This window comes from Cyclopterus lumpus, chromosome 1 (assembly GCF_009769545.1).
Source record: "Cyclopterus lumpus isolate fCycLum1 chromosome 1, fCycLum1.pri, whole genome shotgun sequence".
Classification (NCBI taxonomy): Eukaryota; Metazoa; Chordata; class Actinopteri; order Perciformes; family Cyclopteridae; genus Cyclopterus; species Cyclopterus lumpus.
This window is the reverse complement of record NC_046966.1, coordinates 19,735,791-19,760,965: the sequence shown is the minus strand read 5'-3', so window position 1 is coordinate 19,760,965 and position 25,175 is coordinate 19,735,791. Positions and strand designations below refer to the sequence as shown.

General features: G+C 40.2%; 4 protein-coding genes across 5 annotated transcripts; 1 reads left to right on the top strand and 3 right to left on the bottom strand.

The window, feature by feature from the left end:
• Positions 1–1,505: 1,505 nt before the first annotated feature.
• Positions 1,506–3,320, bottom strand: med28 (mediator complex subunit 28). Its single transcript, XM_034536741.1, is given in 5 exon segments — positions 1,506–2,109; positions 2,297–2,409; positions 2,514–2,580; positions 3,160–3,279; positions 3,282–3,320. Coding segments are annotated over 5 exon segments (543 nt in total). The 3' UTR covers positions 1,506–1,905.
• Positions 3,321–4,066: 746 nt separating this feature from the next.
• lap3 (leucine aminopeptidase 3) lies at positions 4,067–9,742 on the bottom strand. Its single transcript, XM_034533886.1, has 13 exons — positions 9,537–9,742; positions 9,119–9,234; positions 8,373–8,427; positions 8,183–8,288; positions 7,890–8,049; positions 7,361–7,525; positions 6,775–6,933; positions 6,558–6,682; positions 6,348–6,436; positions 6,152–6,254; positions 5,204–5,283; positions 4,993–5,105; positions 4,067–4,602 (listed from the first exon to the last, which is right to left on the bottom strand). The coding sequence occupies exons 1-13, from the start codon at positions 9,633–9,635 to the stop codon at positions 4,416–4,418; spliced, it is 1,557 nt and encodes a 518-aa protein (XP_034389777.1). The 5' UTR covers positions 9,636–9,742; the 3' UTR covers positions 4,067–4,415.
• Positions 9,743–11,010: 1,268 nt separating this feature from the next.
• Positions 11,011–12,756, bottom strand: clrn2 (clarin 2). The gene is made up of 3 exons (XM_034543741.1): positions 12,504–12,756; positions 11,408–11,587; positions 11,011–11,279 (listed from the first exon to the last, which is right to left on the bottom strand). Exons 1-3 carry the CDS (start codon positions 12,754–12,756, stop codon positions 11,011–11,013), a joined length of 702 nt encoding a protein of 233 aa, XP_034399632.1.
• Positions 12,757–14,981: 2,225 nt separating this feature from the next.
• tapt1b (transmembrane anterior posterior transformation 1b) lies at positions 14,982–24,906 on the top strand. 2 transcript variants are annotated; one of them, XM_034539071.1, is made up of 14 exons: positions 14,982–15,236; positions 16,633–16,763; positions 16,860–16,978; positions 17,915–18,077; positions 18,191–18,326; positions 18,786–18,883; positions 18,986–19,055; positions 19,234–19,314; positions 19,457–19,566; positions 20,815–20,874; positions 21,390–21,458; positions 21,572–21,648; positions 21,760–21,932; positions 22,410–24,906. In XM_034539071.1, the coding sequence occupies exons 1-14, from the start codon at positions 15,056–15,058 to the stop codon at positions 22,649–22,651; spliced, it is 1,710 nt and encodes a 569-aa protein (XP_034394962.1). In that variant the 5' UTR covers positions 14,982–15,055; the 3' UTR covers positions 22,652–24,906. The 2 variants fall into 2 exon arrangements, with proteins under 2 accessions (XP_034394962.1, XP_034394954.1); XM_034539063.1 differs by having other exon boundaries at positions 15,022–15,236; positions 18,786–19,055.
• The last annotated feature ends 269 nt before the right edge of the window (positions 24,907–25,175 follow it).

Here is a 25,175-nt window from a genome sequence, read left to right as displayed (position 1 = left end):
CAAGGCGTCCCACAAGAAAGCGATGTCTCCCTCTAGCTGCGGGAGACCGGCCGCTGGAGGAGGAAACCCGAAACTATAAAGGCAAAACGTCTCCACGAGTCAATCTAAATGTTCCACTGTTTGAGTTAGGTCGATACATTAGCTGCCAGTTCACGAAACGAAGGTGAGAATACTTCCCTAAAAAGACTGGAAAATATCTCAAATATGCAAGATTGCCCTTTACACAGGAAGAGGTCTGTTGTGTTCAAATCTAGAAATGGAAATCTAATTATAGAATTAAAATGGCATAGTAATTTGACTTATTATTTCATTTTAATTTACTATCTCTCAATTTTGATTTATCTCATCATCTTGATTTATTCAATCTCATAGGTGTGATTTAGTAAGTGTAACTTTTGACTTCATATTTCAGAATTTTGCCTCAATCTCTCAAACATTTTTTAACTTGTTGATATACCTCACAATTTTGATTTCCAATCTCAATTTGTCTTCAGTGTCTCATAACTCTGACTTCATATTTCCTTGTTATAACTTAGTGTATATTAAGTTTGACTCAATAACTTAAAATATTTATATTATTTTGTTTTATGTTATTTTGATTAACTCAACATTTTTGATTTACTATCTCTTAATTAAGACTTTGTAAATCAAAATGTTGACTTGGTGTCTCAGAAATCTGAGTTATGAGCATTTATAGTTTTATAAATAGATTCAACGAGAGGATGAAAACAAGATTTTTCACAACTGCAGCGATTAATTTTTATTTTTTTTACTTAATAATGTATATTTAATGTATAAAAAGAAGGAAAGCTCATCTGGAGTTCTGAAAACGCAACAATAAATCTCCCTGTTTGATCATGTCAAGACCACAGAGACTCCTGTGCTGCAAAACTATGTTTGTCCTTGGAATTCATCCGAGAAGATTTGTGTCTGGCTTTCCGTGGACGAGCGATAGCTGTGAAGCTGCGGAGAACAAGTCTGTTGTGGTGTGAAGACGCCGAATGCATTAGAGACCACCGGCTGTCAGGAGGCTGCGGCATGGCTTATCTGAAATCTTTTCTCTGTCATGATTTCATACAGAAGTCACATGGAATATTAAAGCTGTCAGCATTTTTTGTTTTAACACATAACGCCAAGATTACGTGAATATTTAAAATTATATGACACATTTTGGCAATGACATTAAGTTTATTAAAATAGAGAATGGTCCAAATTGAAGAAGCAGAAGATGGAATCTTGACTTTTAGTCCCGAGTAACGCTCCAAGACTGCTGGATCACACAATGCCCATAACGGCCATAACTCCATGGCATCGCTGTCAGATCCGGTCTGCTTGGTAAATGCCTCATCGGGATTTATTTCTTGATATTTAACAAATATCTCTACCAGAGCAGCAAAACAACCGTTTGTTCAGAGTGTGTAAAATTGGTGGAATGCCCCTTTAAATCTTGTTTTCAAAACACACACAAATTATTCACTGAACAAATAGAACAACACAATAAAGTCCAGAGTCAAAATACTCAGGAAGTTTATTTTACAGTAAAAAAAAGACGGCAATAGAAATATTTACATAAAAACAAAATACAGAAATAAAATGATCTTGATGTTCCAACAGCTGGACAGTGACAACAAACTGTTCTTCGGTTTCTCATAGGTTGTCTCTTGACAGCAGGCATCACACGATGTACGTAGTGTGTGTAGTGACAGTTAGGTACAATCACACTGAAATCCTGCAAGTATTCGCTCCATCTTGCTTCAAATCCAGCCTTTATGATTGATGAATGCAAACAAGTGGGTTTCCAGTTTTGGTGTGACCGCCAGCTGCTTGCAGGTCAGAGTTCAACATCAAATTCTGGTTGCAAACTATTTCCTTCGATAGAAAACTAACGCGAGTGTAACTTTGGTGTTAATTTGGTTTTAAAGGGGCAGGGGGCAGACTGGCAGAGGCCTGCTCCAGAAAGGCCAGTGGTCCCGGAGGAGGAAGGTCTGTGGGTTTGCGGTGCTGAACGCTCACGTCCTCGAGAACTTGTTGCCAGTGGTGCAGTTTGGACAAGTGTTTCTGAACCAGCAATTCTTTCCTCTGCAGCTCATTACGTAACTCTGACACATCCTGAAGTGAGAAAAAAAATGCATGTGAGAAGTGAGAAGGCACATTAAGAAATGGAGAGAAATGCATAATACGTCAAGACTGACAGCAGGTCTAAAAAAAAGGCAAAATGGAGGGGGGAAATAAGTCGATGGGAGTTGGAAAGAACCACTTCAAAATTGCTGAGGTAATTAAGAAGGCAAATCAGCACCTCTTTCACCACCTGTTCTGGTTTCTGCACAGATAACTGTAGCCTTTTCTGTAAGAAGAAGCACTCCGTTTGTCGAGCCACGTCCAGAAACTTCTGTATGCACTGGTCAACACCTGCAATCAACAGACAAATAGATGCACATCAATATACAGATTACAATATGGGATAAACTAAAACTACCATAAACAACACAAAATGTTTTAGATGTTTCACTCACCAGTTCGAATCTCCTCCTGATCAGTTCCGTTAACGTAGTCCTGGCTTACCAGGGATGCAAAACATGCCTAAAAAAAATGCACAGCTTGAGTGAATTTAACTTTTTCTAAATGCTCAAAATTATGTATTGACATGAGAATCTGTTTGGTTTCATGAAGCTTGTCACACCAACTGACTTACTGGGACAATGAATCGATAACAACTGGAAAGCCGAAATGTTGTTTTATTGCTTATTAATATAATTTGTTGATAGTCTTGGAGTAAAGTATATCAAAGATGCATCTATGTTATTGTCATGTTATGTAGATTTCCTAATAAGAGACTGGAGTAACATTAGACCCAGAGCCGTTGGGTTATATATTATCTACTAGTGAAGATTGTCAGTCTGAAAACCACTGCGCTCATTAGCATTAGCTCATTTAGTTTAGTGGCATCTATTAATGTATTTGAGCGTTATCTCAGAATGGTTTACTCGGCAAAGACGTGGTAACATAAACAATTAAAATATTTCCATAGCCATATGAGGCTGCAGTATCTTCGCAACACGAGCAAATGTTAAACATCAAACATCACCCAGCTAGCCAAATTAGCTAACAACATTTAGCCAACTCAGCTAACGGAAGCTAGCCACGTAAAGTTAGCTTTACCTCAAAGGAAGACTCCAGTTCGTCCACCAGCGTGTTGTTTCCTGGAGGTCTGGTAGCTGCGCCGGGAAAGCCCGGCTGGCCCGGTGGACCGGGACCCCCCGACGGGATGGACGCCGGGGGGGCTGCTGACCAGTGAACATCCCACTCATGGACGACGCCATCTTGATTGCTGTAGCCAGTTCGCACATGCGCAGACAGAGGGACGGCGCTCTCCGTAATCCGGGGACAACCAGGGACAACCCAGTTGTCATTTTTCATGGTTTGGCTGGTGTCGGTGAAAAAAGTTATTTTGATGGCTTAGCACACTATATTTTAGACCAGTGGTTCCGAACCTGGTGGTCAGAACCCCTTGGAGATCATTAAAAGAATAAGAAAGGAAGCATATTACAAAAATGATGGTTCTTTTTGTTTGGTTTTCTCCATTTCGTGCATTATTTATTGCACAATAGTGGACATTTTCACCTCTTTGGGGCTTCTACAAACTATGAATCTGAGGTAATTCAATAAAGGGAAAACATCATTGATTGAACGGACTCCTCACAGCTCATGGGGGGGGGGGAGAGACACAAGCAGTTTTGTTTCAAAGAGTCCCAAGCCAACGCGTGCTTTCAACTTTGTGGCAACAGTTTGTGGGAAAGCACTGACTTGCCCCATTGCACAATAACAAGTCCATAAAGAAGTTGCTTTCAAAGTCTGAAACTTGACTGGCCTTTGGGATGCATCCTCACTAAGGCTCTTGTGGCAAATCACTGCTGCCAGTTTGCAAAATCTGTTGGTAAGCCTTCTCCCCATCCCATGAATCTAGAATGAGGAAATCACCTACTGGGTGTACTCTTTGGGTGTGAGGTAGTGTGTGTTTGTGTGTTGACTAAAGAGCTATAGAGATTACAAATGTGTCACACACATAATTAATTATATGGTTTATTTTATACATCATATACATTGTTAACGATAAAGTTACAGAGTTTTCAGTTGGGTTTTTTTAGCTGATATCACAACAGTGTGGGGATCCACTGAACCTGTGTTACACTGCGGCCTCTGACATTGACGCATTAGCTGTCTGTAAACATCAAAGCTGTCATGTTGGTTTACAAAAAAACAGCAATGAATCCCTGCCAACATTTTCTGAGCTCAATGGATATGATATTGTCAATTTTCTTTCTTCTAAACCCAGGAGAGATCAGGGTTGAATCTTGCCACAGAAGAAGCTCACAGTCAGAGAGTCTTGTGTCCGTTCTGATATTTGTGTCAATCTCTCAGCCACTGTGGGCTAATCCGGCAGCAAACTCCACCAGTGTACGTGTTGGTCTTCCGGACATGCCTTTTCTCAGGTAGGGAACTTCATCTTTGTTGCTCATCACACCTGCGATGTCCAGATGAGCCCAATGAGGAGCTGTCACAAACTCTCTCAAGAATGCAGCTGCTGTGCATGCGCCGCCAGAACTAGAAACATGAGCAACACACACAGTCAGATTCAGGTTAATAAAGCCATGGGAATACATCTGGGTCCTGTTCTAAACTAATCCAGGCTAATGTGCCGATTATCAGGTTTTTAAAATCCTCTTCATTCTCATCAAGCTCATTTGGTTCATGATTCGTTAATCCTAGATCAAGTTATCTTGAGTAACAATGTGCCCTTATTGTGAAATAAAGACGAGAGAAGAGTTGATTTTAAACCAGATTTTAAACCAGTTTTGAAGAACAAAAACATCCAGACTCATAACAAAGAGTTCAACACTCGAATATGGCTATACTATTCACTTTGGTGATACACGCACAAGGAATCTGTACTCCTCTGATGATGGCGGGCACTCAGTGCAGCGAGATACGTACCGGCTGTACTTGCCGATGTTGTTGAGGTCAGCCAGCTGGCTGTCAGTCACCTGTCGGGTGTAGTGCTGGAACAGAGGCATCCGCCACACTCTGTCACCTGTCACAACACTAGCCTGCAAACACATACACACACATACATACACACCGTTAGTCAACACAGGAGCTGATGAACTGAGAGTTTGGGAGTATGTGTATTGTGCATACACAGTACTTTGTGCAGCTGCTCCCAGAGCCAGTCAGAGTTTGTAAACACTCCAGTTGCTGCTGAGCCGAGAGCTACGTCGATCGCACCTTGGAGACAAACAAAAAACAAGCCACATTTTAAAAGCGTACACATTATATTTGAATATCTTATTATCAGAACTTGTAGTTCACTCCAGTTGGTCACTTACAACTCTGACCTTCTAGTTAGTTCTGGTTCGTGTTCACACTGACTATTATTACCAAGCTGTAAACATGAACTTGCATGGTCTGGTATCTCAGTCACTGGACAGTTTTGGTGATGGTCACCCTGCATCATTAGCGCTGCACGGCGACCACCAGTGACACCAAGTCATGCAGCACTTTCAAGTGTTAATTTATCTTCTCTGGTTATCTACCTCGAATGTCATGAATGGGAACACGGAGACAGGTTGAAACGGTCCTGTATCGTTATTTAAAGGGTTATAGATACTTTGGGATCGCTAGTTCTCTTTACTTTTTAATGAGGAACGGACAAATTACACAACCACACTACACGTCTTAAGATTATTTTTTAGGCAGGATATAGACAGGGGATAAGCAGAGAGAGCAGACATATGTTGTTCATCACCTCCAACACACCTCTGTTTAAACTTCAACTCACTTTCTGATTCAGCAAAGGAATTTCCTGTATTCACTTCCACTTATTTACACTTTCATCAAACTTAACAAAGCCATAATAAGTCTAACGTGAGGTCAAAGACTGTGTCAATGCCCCGTTCTACACAAACCAGAGACTTGGTATTCATAAGTCAAAGGAATGTATTTAGATCACAAAAATATATTAGCAAATTTAAAGAATATGATTCGTCACAAAAAAAAAAAATATGGCATAACATGATGTAAACATTAAAAAAATATTAGTTGTTTCGATTCACCAAACATCACTGTGTAAATGAATCCATTGGAAAAATCCCACCTGTTAGCGTAGCAACATTGACGATGGCCCTCGGGTTGAAAGTGTGTCCGTAACACAGTGCGTCAGCGAGAACCAGCCGGCCCTCTGCATCTGTATTATCAACCTGTACACAACAACAATACAACCTGCTCATCTGTACTCAGACGCGTAAGTGCACAAAAGGTGTCACACTCACGGAATGGTTCGTTCCACCCACCTGGATAGTTTTTCCATTTTTGGCCGTGACAACATCCCCTGGTTTCGTAGCTTTTCCACTGGGCATGTTCTCACACAGGGGAGCCAGACCTAATTTATTGTAACCAGTGGAAACAACCAGGTTAAGAGATTTGTCAATTAATCATCTCATTTACAATCTATGGTAGAAGAAATTAAGTTGGAGAATCTACTATGTTGTCAAAACGTTTACCAATAATGTTGACCGGTAGTTTCAGAGCTGCTGCCGTGACGATAGACGCACACACGGTGGCAGCTCCCCCCATATCAGCTCTCATCGCATCCATAGAAGGAGACGGCTTCAGAGAAATACCACCGCTACCAAGGAGTCAAAACAGCATTAATGTGAGCTTTGTAATGATTTTCTTTATGCGAGTTACTGGGCTTGAGTGTGTATTGTGATGGTTTACCTGTCAAAGGTGATGCCCTTGCCCACTAAGAGCAGTGGGGCCTGCTTGCTGTCAGGAGCACCGTTGTAATGCAGCTCCAGGAAGACAGGGGGCTCCTCTGAGCCTTTAGACACACTGAGAAACGCTCCCATCTGTTGCTGCTCGATCCAGGCCTGAGACCTACAGACACAAATTAACTATTAGACCAAAAGTCTTTCTTCAACTGATCTTCAGGGTGCAAAAAGGATCAATAAATCAGTCAAGACCTTATTTAAGCGATAGAATATTTTGATTGAACGCATGTCAAGAATTGTTTGTATGATTGTAAAAAAGTAAATCTGGTTTACAATCACTTGGTCTAAAAAGTGAAAGGCCAATCACAATCTCCTGCGGCCAAATGATATTCAACATCTGGCAACATTATAAGAAGCTGTTCATTTATAAGGTCTCAAAATGCCTTAACTCGTCGATTAAAGAGCACACATGTCTAAAACGCCCTTCAACAAATCAAAATAATGGACTGTACTTCACGTCTGCATGCTTTGTTGTTGTATTCTGAGGACTGACATAATTGGGACGCTGCAGTAATGATGAATGATTCACAGACCTCTTATTTATTGTGACTCGTTCAGCATGCAGCGCTAATCTCTCTTCGATGGTGTTGGCAAAAGCAGTAGGAGTGATGTGATTGGCGGGAGCTTCCATGAGTAGCCGCGCCAGGTTTTGGCCATCTGCATACATGACTCCTTTCTGCCACCCGGTCGAGTCGGAACTAAGAACAAGCGCACACACACACACACACACACACACACACACACACACACACACACACACACACACACACACACACACACACACACACACACACACACACACACACACACACACACACACACACCACACACACACACACACACACACACACACACACACACACACACACACACACACACACACACACACACACACACACACACACACACACACACACACACACACACACACACACACACACCACACACACACACACACACACACACACACACACACACACACACACACGACGCTGCGTACATCTGGAAATACCCTGAAGTATCAAACGCACCAGTTTTGTGCTTCAGCTCATTTGTTAGTACCTTGCATGAAGCTGTGTGGTTACTTTGGTCTTCTTCTTAGTTTTGAGTTCGTCGTATTGGAACAAACCCAGAGCGGCGCCTTCTGCTGCCGATTGGGCATCACCGCATCCGTCCACCTCCATGTGGTTCACCTCCAGGTCCTGAAGCAGCCGGCAGCCAGCTGAGCACAGACAGACAAATGCAAATATATCAGCCAGGTAGTGACTCCCGTGAGATCAGATTATTGTCCATTACATGAAATTGAAATTGAAATATTTGCCCATACCAAGACGAGCAGAGACAACGTGTCTTACCTGACATTGCCTGTCTGATGTTCTCTTTGCTGGTATCCCAGTTTTCTGACCCACACACACCCTCGCTGGTCTTACCAAGCCCGACTACCGCGACGCACGGGAAGTCCTGGAGAAGACACAGAGAAGATTTAATTACTCCGACGTTGTCAAGAGACCGGATTTGTCTTATTCTGATGTCACTCCTCGTTACCTTGTGGATTCCATAAAATATTCTGCTTTTGCCTTTCTTGAGAGCCGGTCCAGAGCTGGAGAGAGCAAAACAAAACCAGTTTATTAACCACCTATGCTACAGATTAGACAGAGACACAGTGCTAGCGTGGTATCCAGGGATGCACCAGAGATGTTTTTGGCGGTCTTGTTTACACCACTTATATCCATGTATTTCGACCATTTGCAATGCATGTTATGGGTGCATTAACATGCATTGCAATTTTGTATCTTGTTTTTGCAAGGTTTCACTTACAGGGTGGCAAATCAAAATGCAGTTTGTAGTCCCATTTTGTGTGTGTTTAGTCTGAATGTTGCATCATTCATTATTTTGTTCTGACCAGGGAAACACAATGTTGTTCCTATGTGCACCGTCTATATATGGATGACAATAAAGTCTCTCTGTACCTTATTTCTTAATATCAGGGATTCTTTTGTTTTTTTTAACTTATCAGTGAGGTTTAATCTGTGCATCTCTCTGGGTGGGACTTCTACAAAAATTCATGGTCATTATTTGCAGGCCTGTGTACATTTTAATCATGCATCGTTATAATTAACTATTTAAAACGAAAACTAGAAAATGTTATGTAAAAATAGAAAAATAAGTCAACTCTCTAAACGTAACTTTTATGAAGGGAGGATTCATTGCAGCACCGTTGTATTAGACTTTTATTGTTATAATCACATAACTGGACGTGTACTGACAGCTCAAAAACATCACAAACTCACATTTTCAACAGTTCAGAGAGTTTCCCAGAAATATTTTGGTCAAAACCTGCAGCCGCTTCAGTAAGATGAAGGCCGCCCTCCTCTCCCTCCTTCTCAAACACTCCCAGCACCAGACCCTGCAGACACACAAGAAAAAAGGTGGAAAAAAACACCCCATAAACCGATCAATCTACATTTCTGCCAATTAACATATCAATAGCCCTAATAAAAATAAACTATTTCGCTTGCTTGTAACCCCTCCACAAACCTCACAGATTACTGTTGACTGTGCGAAACATAAAGCTGTGAAATACAGAGAATTAGAGACTGAGTGGCTGATGACTGGAAGTGACTCGTAGATAAACACAGTTGTTGACGCACGCACAAACACAGGATTCACGTTTGACAGGCTAACAGCTAACGGCTAACGGCTCCTTACTTTCTTCTCGTTCAGGTGAGTCTGTGACGCAGAGAACGACCTGCAGCATTTCGTCCGCACCGCCGTCTGCACGGTTCTCCTCACAAGAAGCATCGTCATCAGTTGTACATGTGTTAAACCCCCCGAAACAAACTATTAACTCGGAGATGTAGAGGTCGCATGCATGCGCAAAGACCTGACAGCGTCGCGTTTCTTCATTCGTCACTAAAACGCGACCACGGAGTTCATTTTGTCGCCACGTGGCGGCAGCAGCGAGGAGCTGCAGGAGGCTTTGAATTGGCTGCAGCCCAAAACGAATGACACAAATAGTGACATTTACCATCAGGTAACCACTAATGGAAAGTAACTAAGTACATTTAATAAAATACTGTACTTAATTGCAATTGTGAGGAACTTCCATTTTCTGCTTTATACTTTAGTATACTTTATACTACTACTTACTACTCCACTACATAGAGGGAAATATTCGAGGCTATACTTTTTTCTTCTCTGACAACTTTAGAATCAGATTACAAAATATAATCAACACATAAATGATGATGTCTTATCATAGAATAATATAAAACGTATTGATCCTCTGGAATTAATTAGTTACATTATCAGCAGTGTATACATTAAGTAATTAAGCCCCACTTTTACAAGCTGCAAAATAAAAATGATGCAAACATTGATGCATCAATAACTATTATAGCATTAAATGATATGATATACAATATTTTGGGCTATTCTGAATTATGATTAATTAAAATGTTAAGTATAGTTTGATTCTAATTAATACCTTTGAATTTAATTACATTTCTGAATACATATCTTATACTTAAGAAGGATAATGGAATATTTCTACACTGTAGTATTGCTAATTTTACTTCAATAAAAGATCTGAGTACTTCTTCCACAACGGCAGTGAACAATATCAGTGCATGTACATTCCCAAAATAACAATCTTTAATCTACTCTGCAACAACAAATATAATGAATGTGTTGTTCTTTATCAAGTCTGAAAAGGGAAACTAACATAATTTTAAATGCAATAATTTTGCACGCACTTTTTAGCAAGACAATTATTTCTTTCAAGAGACAAAGGTGTGATGAAATCCTCGGGTCGATACCTGATATTTGCAAGTTTAGAGATTAAAATATTACTATAGACAGCAATTACAAAAGAAAGGACAATCATTCAGGTCATTAGGAGATAATAACAACAATAAAATACAAACACGTGCTTCAACTATAATTATTTAATTGATGTCTTATATCTTGTAAATAGTATAGTGTTAATGTCCATTATAACCAATGTATTGAATGTATAGAAGTCATTTTATGATGGCCAGAGTGACTTAACCTTTATAACAGCTGACAGGAACTTTTTATGAAAAAATAAATTGATAATAGAAACCTCTTTCTGTTTATGGAGATTGTATACATTGCATGTACCACAACTCTGGGATGCAGGACTCCTCGGTTGGTTGGTCCTTCAGTAGAGCAGGTCCAGAGCAGAGATGGTGGGTTCTTCTGGTTTCTTGGTCTCCGGTTTGGGCAGTTTGATCCGGCTCATGGCAATCACTCCACAGACGGCAAAGTGAGTCGCGATGCTGCCCACGCCCAGCCAAAAGGACCAGTCCAGGCTGTCGTCCAGGACAACCAGCACGAAGAGGTTCTCCCGATGATTGGCCACCCGCTCGGTCAGACCGTGGTGCCTCACGGCTGCCAGGAAACACAGCACGCCCAGGGCACCGAAAAGAGCTGGAAGGAAAATAGAGAGGTGAAGTTCAGAAGCAACAGGAAGTGAAGCCAGCAAGAGAGAAAAAAAACATCAACAATTGAGGGAGATTCTGAGGGAAAGAGTATATAGGAAAAGTTGCCTCACACACCAGCGATGGCGTTCCACAGGTAGAGTCCTTTGAGTCCTTTGATGCTTTGGTAGGGAACTTTGCGTGCGTTGTATATGCAGAAAGACAGACTGACCAGCGCGAAACCCACAGCCACCAGCAGGAAGAGGATCACCATCATGTGAAGGCCGCCGTTCAATGTCCGCACAAGCTTTGGGAAAACTATACCGAGAAGAAACACAGATAAATAAAACACAAAGCAGAACACAGCATGATGTGTGGATGCAGCATTTCTCTTCTTTTATGATTATCACACAGGTTTAACTGGGAAGATGGAGCCAGTCAATTCTTAAAGGATTAGTTATGTTGCATATAGCCTGAACATGTTGATGTTTTTATATTGTTTGGTGCTTATGTTTTAATGTGAAGATGTTATGTCATTTTATACGTTTGTATTATGATATTTAAGTCAATAAACTGACAAATTAGCAAACCTATCTCTGGTTGTTTGTGGTACATGTGCAGTAATGTGCCTTGTGATGTTGTTTCAATATAAAAAAGAAAGCATATGGCAAGTTTTTTAAATATTGTTTATATGAAGTTTATTTCAAGCAAAAATGAAATGTAATAATAATTAAGTATGTTAAAAGATGTAATGAACTCATGGCAATTCAATTCTGATTTAAGAAACTGTGGGTATTGGTGAGATAATTCCCAAACTCTCCCTTAGCTTTAAGGCTGGACAAAAACAACAATTAAATCCACGCTATATGTGGTGTGTTTGAAAGCTCTGTGTCCTCCGGGACTTGTTTGCTTTTAAAATAGGTTATACGTTTGCTTTTTTGGTTACTAAAGGTGAACATATCACGTTGAGCTATCTGTGCATGTTATATGTGTCATTTTCACTGTTAAAAAGCTCTCATATAGTCTGTCTGGCTATGAGAATCTAAAGAAACAATCCTCTTTGAATAAAACATTACATTTCTGACTGCATTATTTTGAGATTTCATGGTAATAATGCATATTAGTATTTTTTTTTTTTTTTTTACATTTCAAGAAATAAATGTCTTTATCCAATCATGTTTTTATGTATTAAACATTGAATCATTTGTGTGTAGTATACTGTAGATGACCCTACTGTATATCTTGGAGCGCCTGCTGCCGAGCCCACACTTCTTGGTCTTTCCTCCCTGGAACAGGCCGTAGTAAATGTCCCCGATGAACTGCTCCAGCTCCGGGTGCGACGCGTTCACTATCTCCGCCCCGGTCTTACACAGGATCCGTCCGGTGACCCACCGCTCCGTGGACAAGGCCACGACCAGGAGCACCACCGAGCCGACACAGAGCACCGATGCCACCGAGAAGGTTATCCGTTTCCACAGCGAAGGCATCTCACGAGCCCATGGCGCCCCGGGGGAGGTAACACGACGCCGGGCAGCGACCGCGGAGCGCACTCGGCGATCACCATGAGTTTACTCTAGTTTGTAATAAAACAAAAAAGAAGGTAGAATTAGTCATAATCGGGTAACTAGTTATTATTTCTTAATGTCGCTTTGTGTTGTTATGTGAGTCCACAGAGGAGGAGAAACCGAATCCACGGTGGTCAAAGAGATCCGTCACCGGGAGAAACTCGACCCCTGCCCGGTCCCCTCCTCCCTCTCTCCTTTTTATTCAGCGGACGAATTAAGGCGGACTGGAAGAGTATCACGATTGGTGTCATTAAGATCATGCAAGCGCAGCTAATAGTGTCAGAATGACTGATGGTGCTCTGCAGCACCCTAAAGGTCGGGTCAGAGTGTGACACACAGAGGGGCCAATGGGCTGAGACTCGGATTTATAGTTATATTACCGGCCATATACATCTATCATCTAGTTTATTGCACTTATTCATGAAGGTTTAGCTGCACTTCGTAGAGTAAAGTAATAACTGCCCTATATTGAGCAGCGGTGGACTCGGGTTGTCTGTGGGAGGCAGGAGCGAAACAAATTAAAAAGGTTTTCTAATAGGGCAGTTAATATGTGACTGCATCACATTTACTCCATTGAAAGGGAAAGCGTCACGTCATCATGCATCATTTATTATTCACGAAGGATATTTTTGCACTTTTATCTTGTTATTGTTATGTTATCGTTTATAATGGAGTCCTTTTATATTATATTGTTCTGTTATATCGTATGTTTTACTTTATCATGTTAATGTTATGTTATATTGTATATTGTGGTATTTTATCTTGTTATTGTTATGTTATCATTCATAATGGAATCCTTTTATATTGATATTGTTCATATGTTGGTACTTTTTTAGTTATTGTTATGTTTTCGCTTATAATGGAGTCCTTTTTTATCGATATTGTTATGTCATATTGTATCTTGTTCATCACGTTAATGTTATGTTATATTGAATAGGTTGGTACTTAATATTTGTATTGTTATGTAACATTGAGTATTTTGGTACTTTATCATATTATTGTTATGTTTTGCAGAATGATGTGTTTATTATGTGGAATTATTGTTGTTATTGTATATTATTAAGGGACTTTATATTGATATTGTATAGTTCAGATAGTTAGTTACTTTTATCATGTTATTTTTACATCTCTGAATGACTTGATTAAAGATTACATTTGGTCATTGGAGACAATGACAATAAAGCTATCTTGAATTTTGAATCCTATTAAATTAGTTTCACCTTCACCAGCTGCCAAGGTTGGATCACATAAATCCCTAAAAGGTTGATTGTGTGACAGTTGATTTATATTCACCACTCAAACAAAATATTCACTGACCATGATTAATTTTCATTTTCATATAACTATCTAATGCTCAGCTGTTTTCTTTCAGCAACTAGCCAGCTTGACGGACACTTTTAGTTTGTGTATTCTTTTAAAAGCATTCAAATCCAAGAAAATATATATAATCTGAAATTAAGACGACGGGCAATGCATATAAATAATGTTTTGGTAGTTTATTTGTATCATCTTTGTTTTTTACCTCAACAACAAATACTGTTCCTGTGATTCGTATACAAATAAACACACCGAACAAAGTCACCATATAGAGCAGACTACTTCACTTGTGACTTTAGTGACTTTGCTGTTGTAAACATTACTGTCACTGCTCTATAGAAACAATATTTAGTATATCTAAATTATAAACAACAACTTCTAATCCTGTTCTGAACTTATTTGTTTTTCAAATTCTATATATGTTTTTCAAATCAATTCTTTGCTCACGAAAAAGAACCGATTATTGATAACCTTACCACTAAGATGACACTAAATCTCACACACTGTTTCTTTAAACAAAGAAACTTTAACCTATTATATGTTAACAAAGCAGGTCCAGCGGTTACACTTACCGGTACTAATCTTTAAAAAGTTAAAATTCTACTTAGATAATTAAAAAAATATATATATATCTCACTACATATGTTTATGACTACTAATTAGCAACAATTCCAGGTCTGTCTCGCTGTTTGTACCGCTTTCTACCAATATCTACGCATTCAAATTGCCCGCCAAGTACTTCCAGGACCATCTGAAAGCTACGCGACTTTAACGTCGTGAACGTGTCGTTGACGCGACTGTCTTTTTAAACGCTCTAGTCATAAAACCGTGTCGACGTAATGACGTCAGAGCGTGTGACGCCGATGTCAGTCGCTCAGGCATCGGATGAGACCGTTTGACGAAGATGGCGGACTTGCTGTCGTCAGGTCTGGGAGAGGAACAGGAGAAGGAGAAGAAGGAGGACAAGGAGTTGGGTGGGAAGGCTGCCAAAACAGAGGAGAACCAGGAGAAAGACGGAGTCACGGAGACGTTGGGGTTCAACGATAAAAATGGAGGCAGTAAGGGGAAGAAACGCAACCTGTCAGGTGAGAGCTAGCCCCGTTGTTATAGCACACAGTTTGACAGCGCTAGCTAGCTGCTGAAGGTTTTTTCTTTTCTTTTTTTCTTTCACGTTGCTGGGAAACATTTGTTTGGTTTGATAACATTACTGCTCTCGTATATGTGGTCATCCGTTGCGTGAGTACGCAGTTACAATTTCAACCGGCTAACAGTCAACGTTACTAAGTCTCTGCAGCTTTGCTCCGAGTTTGCACTTTGAGTAACGTATAAGTAACGTTATGTGGCTAATTTATGTTATACTATGCATGCACATTATTACCCGACTGCCTGCACGACAGCACTGCTGCATGTAAACACGCAGGAGTTAAATAGGCCAGTTTTCTTCTCTGTCAAAGTGAGATGTGCTGTGTCGTTGCACAGGCGCATTCAGAAGTGCTGCTCAGGGGGTCTCGTTAAATACTACTGCCAAAAGTATGTGGACACCTATTTCACATTGTGCACTTTTGGTCTGGCGCTGTTTGTCATTGTCGACGAGGCTTCTTGGTTCTAGTTAAAGTCCTTCAATGATTTAACGCTTTCACTTCCATAACGTTTTGAGGGACTGATTCAAAGAGACCCGGTCGAAATGGGTCAGCATCAAACATTTTGCTTTTTTTTCTGCTGTGCTTATTGATGCATTAGGGGGTTGACATACACTGACTTTCTTTACCATCTACTGTGGGTCAGTTTTTGGAAAATGTTTGATTCCTACTTTTTCCAGAATTCAACTTTTATATAGTTTTTCTTTTGACATTTCTTGACTTGTAGACACCCACATATTTCAAACTCCTCATTTCATAATGCACGCTCAAAAGTTCAGCCCAACAATGCACAAAGTGAAGCTCATAGCGAAACGTTTTTCATACTTTGGTGTAAAAGAGCTTGAGCCTCATTCAACAATTTGGGGATGAATTTCAACCTCAACTGTGAGCCGGTACTCATCACCCAACATCAGTCTTCAGCCTCACAAATGCAGTTGGATGACTGAATAGGACAAAAATCCCTGTAGCCGGGATTCAAAATTCTCTGGGAAACTTCTCCAGAACAGTGAAGGCTGTTATAGCAGCAGGTTTATGGTTTTGAATGAGATATTCAGCAATGACATCTGGGTTTGTTTGTCTGGAGATATCCGGTCATATAGTGAAGGTAGTTCATATCAATGCAAATGTTCATGGTTTATTATTTGTGAAGGACTCTCTCCTTTGTTTGCAGTGAAAATACAGACACCTGCTGTTAACCTGTGAATGAAGTTGCCAGCTTTCTGGGATTGTAGTTATTTTTTATGACTAAGGTGTGAGAAATCATTGGCAGGTGAATTTCTCTTTGAAGTTTGCATTTGATTGTGTGTTTAATGCTTTGCCTATTGTCCAATTCTGGCTCTAGACTTGTCTCTGGTCAGATTTATAACCACTGAGCTGACCAGAGGATACTTCCTGGAACACAATGAGGCCAAATACACCGAGCGCAGAGAGAGGGTCTACACCTGCCTCCGCATCCCCAAAGAGCTGGAAAAGGTAAACACACAAACAATTTACTGTGAAATTTCTTTGTATAAGTCACAGATAAATGAATATTCTCCGATGTGTCTGACTCTCATTCTTTCTCTTTAGTTGATGACATTCGGCTTCTTCCTCTGTCTGGATGCCTTTCTCTATGTTTTCACCCTGCTGCCCCTCAGGGTGATTCTGGCCCTTTTACGGCTCCTCACGTTACCTTGCTGTGGCCTCAGGTGAAGTATACTCTTTGGTATTAGGGATGCAAATTATAATACATTTCCTGAATCAATCATTGTCATCATTTGATTCATTAAAGGCATTAGAATTGCTGTAATAAGTTGCATAATTGGATGTTGCATCATGTCCTTCCTCTCTGCAATATAAGTAATAAAGGGAGACGACATCTAATGATTAATTATGCCTAGTTTCTCCTAGTTGTTTAGTCTATAAAACTTCAGAAAATAATAAAGAATTGTCATTACAACAATACCAGCATGAAGATATTTAGTTTTATATAATAATAAAAACTAGCAACTTCTCACATGGAACAATCAAATGTTAAGAATCTTTGCTTGAAAAACTACTTTAATTATTAAGAGATCATCACAAAAATTGCATATTAATGTTCAGTTGATCGACTGAATATTTTATCAAAAGGAAAGGAGCGAAAGGAAAATGTTACCCTTCGTCTGAATGTGTCTGTGCATCTGTAGAAACCTGTGCTTGTCTGTCAAAATTATGAATCGATACATTTGTTGTTGATAAATAAAAAATTAACCAACAATATTGATAATCAATTCATTTATCATCAAAGTCATTTATCAAGCAAAACAACTCACTTCCTTAAATGTGAGGATTGGCTCCTTTTTTTCTATTTGTGTAACACTGTCAATTGAATATCTTTGAATTTTGGACTGTTATTATTATTGACTAAATATTTATTGGTCAAGTTAAAAAAAAAGTTGTTTAAGAAAGTGATGCTTAATTGCAGTCCTGTATTATACAGATTTGGTAAATCACATTCTGGTGGTAATGTCAACATTTGTAAAAGGAAGCAGTGCAACATTGTTCTTAACCGGTAGGGGGCAGTATAGATCTTTCTGATTTTGTTCAAACAGATGATAACCTGCCCTGCGATGTAAAGTAATGTGTTTTTGTGTGTGTTTTAGTGGCTCCCGCCTGCTCCAGCCGGCTCAGGTGTGTGATGTGCTGAAAGGCTTCATCATGGTGCTGTGTTACTCTATGATGAGCTACGTGGATTACTCCATGATGTACCACCTTATCAGGGGACAGTCCGTTATCAAACTGTACATCATATACAACATGCTAGAGGTACACACGGATGCAATAATACAATCTATAGCTCTTGAATGTACTGTACAGTGAGCCACCAAACTCATTCGCTCTCTTGCCTCCGCTCGCCCTTCTCCCTGTTGTGCTGTCAGGTGGCGGACCGCCTGTTCTCATCATTTGGTCAGGACATCCTGGACGCTCTGTACTGGACAGCCACCGAACCCAAGGAGAAGAAGAGAGCGCACATAGGCGTGATTCCTCACTTCCTCATGGCTGTGCTCTACGTCTGTATCCTCACTGAGAGAGGCCTGTCTCCACGTCTGGGATGACAGGAAATGTTATTGCAAACTGGCAGATGATCTTCTTAGTTTTGATGGATATAGTTTTGATGAAATAATTATGGTTTAATTGAGCCTCTTTCTTTACTAAGCAAAATTCCAGAAGTTGGCAGAGTTGTTCCTGTTCTTCTTGTCTTCTGTGATAGTAAATCAAATATATTTAGGTTTTAGACTATTGGTCGGACAACACAAGACATTTAAAGATGTCAGCTTGTGCTTTGGGAGGCATTTGTCACTTGTGTTGGGCATTTAATTGACAAAACAATGTCAGTTTATTGAAAATAGTCTGCTGATGAATCGGTAAAGTAATCATACGTTGCAACCTCACACAGCTATTATCTATCAGAGTGAATGTTTTACTTTGCTGTAGCCCTCAGTGTATTTTTTTCCTCAGCATGTTTGTGTCTAGTTCTCCATGCCATCCTCATCATGGTTCAGGCCACCACTCTAAACGTAGCCTTCAACTCCCACAATAAGTCCCTGCTTACCATCATGATGTCAAACAACGTGAGTAGAATGCACACAGAAACACTTAACTCAATTAAAAGGACATGCTGCATAAGCTCAAACATGTTTTTTTTTTTGGGGGGGGGGGTGGTTCTGTTGCAGTTTGTGGAGATCAAAGGAAGCGTGTTCAAGAAGTTTGAAAAGAACAACCTTTTCCAGATGTCCAACAGTGGTAAGTTTTAAACGATGCCTAAAAGAAAATCAGCGGCCTGTGGATATTTTGTAACTCAGCCTTTGAACTCTGTGATTTGGGACAAGGTACATTTGTACATTTATGGAATCGAGCTCAGGCGCAGCGAGTTCAAACAAAAGTAGGTTAATCCAGGCTTGATTTTTTTTCTTTCTCACAGACATAAAAGAGAGGTTCACCAACTACATCCTCCTGCTCATCGTCTGTCTGAGAAACATGGAGCAGTTCTCATGGAACCCTGGTAACTAATGCAGCACAGCTATAATGTGACATTACTGAAATCTACACAGCTGGTTTCTATATGACAGAAGTTGCATCACGCTTCGTTGTGTGGATCAGCAGTGAATATAACTAATGTTATATTGACACTAATCCGTTTTTAGACCATTTGTGGGTGCTGTTTCCTGATGTCATCATGGTGATAGCCTCCGAGGTTGCCGTGGACGTTGTGAAGCACGCCTTCATCACCAAATTCAATGACATCAGTGCTGATGTGAGTCCCTTTTTGCATACATACTTTCAGTTTATCCTTTTAGGTTGTGGTTGCATTTAAGTGTGACAGCTAAGGGAGCAATGCTGTTGTTTTAGAAGACAGTCAACCACAAAGAGCACATTTAAATTATTCTTATTCTAGATCTGTCTTACAGTCCTCATCGGGGGATGGAGTTCGCTCAGTTAATGGTCTTCTTTAAACAGACTTCAAGCTGGAGTCGCTACATGAGTTAGCCAGGCATGCTCTGCATTGTATCAGTATCATGTTGACGGTAGATTTAATGCCATAGTATTGTCATTAATATATGTCGATATTGCAACATATTGGCACCATTTATAAAATAAAAAAATAATTACAAGAAAAGCTAACTTAGCTCTTAGCAGTTCCTCTTTGCAGTGTAGTCATGGATGAACAAACAAGTTTAACTGCATCCCCTTTATATGGAAGAAAACCTAAAAACAGGTTGATTCTTTGACAAATTCTTGAGTTGTGAGCGGCTTTTTAAATTAGTTTTATTTGCGATGGACATTGTAAAGTAAAAGTCACACTAGATCTCTATGTGACTTTGAAAAAGTGCATTTGATGTCAGGGGTTTGTTTAACAGCTTGTAGTGATATCTAACAACCACACAGATCAGTTTGGGATGTGGTTGCTTGACACTGAGCGAAAATCCATCCACTGACAAAGACAGTGAGATGCAGTCGAAAGCTCAGGTAAAAGCTAGTGAGCCTTAGGTTAAAAGATGATCTCGTTCAAAGGTGAAAGGTGAATGATTGTCTCCACAGACGTGACTCTATTCTGTTCGACTCCACTAACTTACACCAGGTGTGTTTTATGTTTTACAAACTGGTGATTTGTTCTCTCTCGTTCTCCTCGTTCAGTCAGTGCAGACATTTTTTTTCTCGTTTCATCAGGACCTCCTTCCTCGTGTTCTCTTCCTATTGTATTTCCTTCAAGGAGTTGTCACTTCGGTTATGTAACGGATTAACCCCTTTATCTCTAAAGTGTCAAACACAATCACACAAACCACTCTCGGCGTGCATTCATGCACTTGTGTATGCATGCTCGTCCACTTGAATCATACTATGCACATGTTAGCCTTTGTCTTTTTACACCGGCTTTGTCTTTTGTACCGTCCCTATATATTAACACATATGATAAACATATTCAGATACCCCTGTCATTTGATATTTTGATGCTTATAAATTGTCTGACTAGTGATGTGGAACCGGTTGTGTCCTTTTCCAGGTATACGGAGAATACAGAGCCAGCCTTGCCTTTGACCTTGTCAGCAGTCGACAGAAAAACGTGAGTAAAATGAGTTCAAATATCAGATTTGTCTCTAAACTAAAATCAGTTTTTCAAACTTGGGGTCAGGATCCAATGTGGGGCCGCCTGTTGAGGACACGGGTTAAAGTTATTTAATACCTGTCTTATACACTGTACTTAGTTCAAATAATGTGATTTGCAATACTGTATATCATCTTTTTTATATAACCCCACTGTGGTGCAGCATTCTCCTGAAAGAGAATGTAAAAGGACATAATATGTCGTATTTAAATGAATTAAAGTCACAGGTCATAAAAGTTTGAGACATTCTTAACTATGAGGGAGCATTATGAATAACATCTTCTAGCACTCTATATTGTAATATCAGTACGTATCTTGACTTTGTAATCACTGATATTTCCAATATTGAAGAAATGTCCTCTAGTCTTTCCTAGTTTGATTAAGTATTATTCTATAATGACTAATGCATTGGTTGCAGAAGAAGAAGCTTGTTGGTTCTGCATTGTGAGAACATGTTCTTAATGTGTCTCCAGGCTTACACAGACTACAGTGACTCAGTCTCCAGAAGAATGGGCTTCATCCCCCTTCCTTTAGCTCTGCTGGTCAGTCCCTGCTTATGGAAATATCCATTGCTCTTGAATGTGTGGGTTCTATTGTTTATTGTTAATATACACCGATCCCTTATCTGATGATTTGTTTGTGTTTCTATTTTCAGTTGATCCGAGTAGTAACCAGCTCAGTGAAGATCCAGGGTTCGCTCTCCTTTATGTGTGTGCTGCTGTTCTACCTGGGGTAAATGTCAAGTGGTCTTTTCCCAGTTTTGAACACATTTGCAGTGTTTTTTGGTGTTTCTTATGTAGTTTTACATATTCACATATTCATATGTTGTGTGTTTGTGAGCAGGATGATCACTCTGAAGGTGCTCAACAGTATCATTCTGCTGGGGACATCTTGTGTGTTTGTCAAAGAGGCCAACATGGAAGAAAAGCTCTTCAACCCTCCACCCTCAGTTGTCTCCAGCCGAGCAAACTCCAGAGCTCACCACACCAAACACGATCCCACTTCACCAGCGCAAGGTAGCGTTTTTTTCTATCTATATGTTGTTAAACTGCATTTAGTAAATCCAAAATGTCACCCTAGTAGTTAAAATAAGAGAAGATGTACTTTCTTGTCTTGCTTTGGCAGAAGTGCTATGCACAGCTGCAATCAACATAAAACAATAAATAGCAGATTTAGTTGAAATTCATAATTTTCTAAACAATAGATTTTTGATTTCATACTGTAGTAGACAAAAGCAGACTTTTCATATATCCTCTCAGCAACTGAGATTTTATCAAATTGACAGCTGTCAGTGGCAGATTCTATCGCTGATGGTTGCTAATTTAGCTCCAAGCGCTGTTTCTGAATGTTTATATTGTTTCCATCTGACCTGTTGAGTTGGTCTTAAGGACGCACTTAATGACTATGTACATGATATTGAGCTCAAAGTCTGAGGCTAAAGCTGCACACTCCTCTTCTGCCTGTAATAATATCTCCCACGTTCTCTCTATTAGAACCCACGACCGAAAAAGGAGGAATATCACCGGCAGCAGACAGCTCCCCGCCTGACAACATGGCAGAGAGCTCTGCCCCGACATTTCCCAAGAGCGACTCGGACACGTTCTTGACCACGCCAGACGAGGAGGACGATGGCAAAATCATCAACGCCAACACGGGACTGGAAGGGGACAGAACGCCCAAGAAAGATTTGCTGGAAATCGACCGCTTCACCATCTGTGGCAACCGAATAGACTGAGTGCCACATAGAACGACCAGTCAGCGTCAAACCTGGCTTCATAGCAAGGTTCAGGGATCAGACACGGGTCATGGAGCATGCTCAGACCTGTCATAGTTTTGTGCGCCTGACCCCCGGAGTATTTATTTATTTATTACTGACAAAACCAGCCAAGACATCAAGCTGTTACTACAAGCGTCAGAGGTCCCTGCAGATGTTTCCATCTCGTCCAGTCGGTACCTCGTGAACCAGGTAAACTCATAGGATGAGTCTTGGTTGTCGTGGCAATCTGAAGACATGCTTTGCCGATGGCGAAGATTGGGAGAAAACTGGCATTCGGATTTGGAGCAGGGCACGAAGCGAGAAACAAAAACTGTCCCTGTGAAATAGGACAACACGGGTCGCTTAGGGACGTGAAAGCTGGACTGTGCGAGTACGTGTTCAAGAGCACAAGCTCATATCTGTACAGTGCAGAGTGGTTTTTTTTACATTATTTTCATTTCAAAAGCTTGAAAAATTCTAATATTTGAAATGAAGTTTTTATGAAGAATCTTAGATCTTTTTAAATGTAGCTGCAGGTGATGATCGAAGTCCTCGGAGCACGGCCGCGGCGCCACACACGCATCCATTATAATCAGCTGCAGCTGCTCCACTGAGCACAGAATCTGCAAACATGGCCCCTGCTCATCACCAAAAACTAACGAGTTGCTTAAAAAATGAGTACATCAATTCACAAATGATTGACAAATAAATACCTCCTCGTACCAGAGACTCTGCGACGCATCAAAGCAGTGGGTGTTTTTACATTTCACATTACAGTAAATCAATGTTTTTTTTCTGTGAACCTGTAGTTAAATCAATCCAGTTAATTGAAACTCAAAGTGAACAATAATCAAAACTCAAAGTGCACACAGTGAAGCTGTCACCGCCCCGCCCCATCATTACCGCATCCGTGCCCCGTGTATTTCGGCTGACATTAACGCATTATTGAAATCTCCAAATTGCTCTGCAGACACACACATTTAAAATGATTTTGTTTAAAGTGAGTTACGATCTGTGGGACGTGGCTGCAGTGACGAGAAATACTGTCTGGTCACGGAGGCAACTTTACCTTTTTAGACGCAGGTAAACATTTTGGAAGTTTTTTGTATGGAGCTGTTTGTGTTTGCTACTTTTGAAGCACTGAGATAAGATGCTGCCTGTTTGTAAAAATACACAAGTATTTATTTTGAAGTGGACTCCAAGCCAGACTGTTTTGGATGATGTTTCTTTTTGATGTGAAGTCGATTTTTTTTTCTTCTTCTTCAATATGCTCTGTGTACATTCACCATTCAAGTAGTCCACAGATAACCACGTCTTGGTGTAACACCATTGGGTTCTTGATCTCATTTCAAATTCAAGGTGCGAGGCACTGGCATACCAGCATCAATTCAACATGTTTTATAAATCAGATTACATGGAGGAAGGTGACATGTTAAAGGATACCTGAAGGCCGAGAGACAGTGATGAGGGTGAATGACCTCTAAATAACAGGAAACATAAAGTAGGATCATATAGCACTGTTTTTTTATTTTTTTATGCCAGCAAGCTGCACAATAACAAAAGTCAGACTTTAACCCTAAAGGTTGCTGGCATTGTTCATTGGGGTCATCAGCTGCTGGCTTTGGTTACTAAAAGAAGCCCAACTGATCAAAGTCCAAACTAGCCCCAAGTTCTCTCACACCATTTCATTACTATCGAGAAAAAAAACTTTGAAAAAAAAGAACAAAAACAAAACGTCTTTTAATAACGCTCACAGAAAATAAGGAATTAGAGTTGCAACTTGGACAATAGATGAAATGAGCATTGCGCAACATACATTGTTAATAACAGGGAAGCAAACAAAGAAGACCACAGTTCTCCAATTTTTTTTCTCATGTTTCAGTGAATGGGCATTCTGGGGTTTTCATCGAAACACCAGGTATTTATTGTTCATCAAAAATAGGATTGGCTTCAATGTAATACGCGAGAGGACGCAAGTGGGTCAAATCTAACCCGACCAGACAGTCAATACAGTCAAATAAGTGTGTGTGTGTGTGTGTGTGTGTGTGTGTGTGTGTGTGTGTGAGAGAGAGAGAGAGAGAGAGTGAGTGAGAGATCATTTGCAGTGCATGAATGGATCGCACTACCTAAAGACATCGGATATTTCATTGTTTTTAATTTTTCATGTCCATATCATTTATGTAACATATTTCCTACATCGTAGAAGGAGAATAAACCAAGATTTTGTTTTGTAACTCCTTGTGGTGTGATGTGACTGTTTTACTGTGTGTGTGTGTGTGTGTGTGTGGCAGGAACAGTGGCGGGTGTTTCACTGAAAGGAGTCACTGCAGGCTCTGTTCACAGGGCAAAACACTGCGGTCCACTGTTCCCCCTGAATGGACATTTTGGGAGGTTTCTGTCATCACAGTCATTCACACACGGGGACTTTTCTTTTCTTTTTCAGGGTCCAACGCTGTTGAATGATCCACTTCTGGATACACGACTTGTGTTTTTCTGATTTACA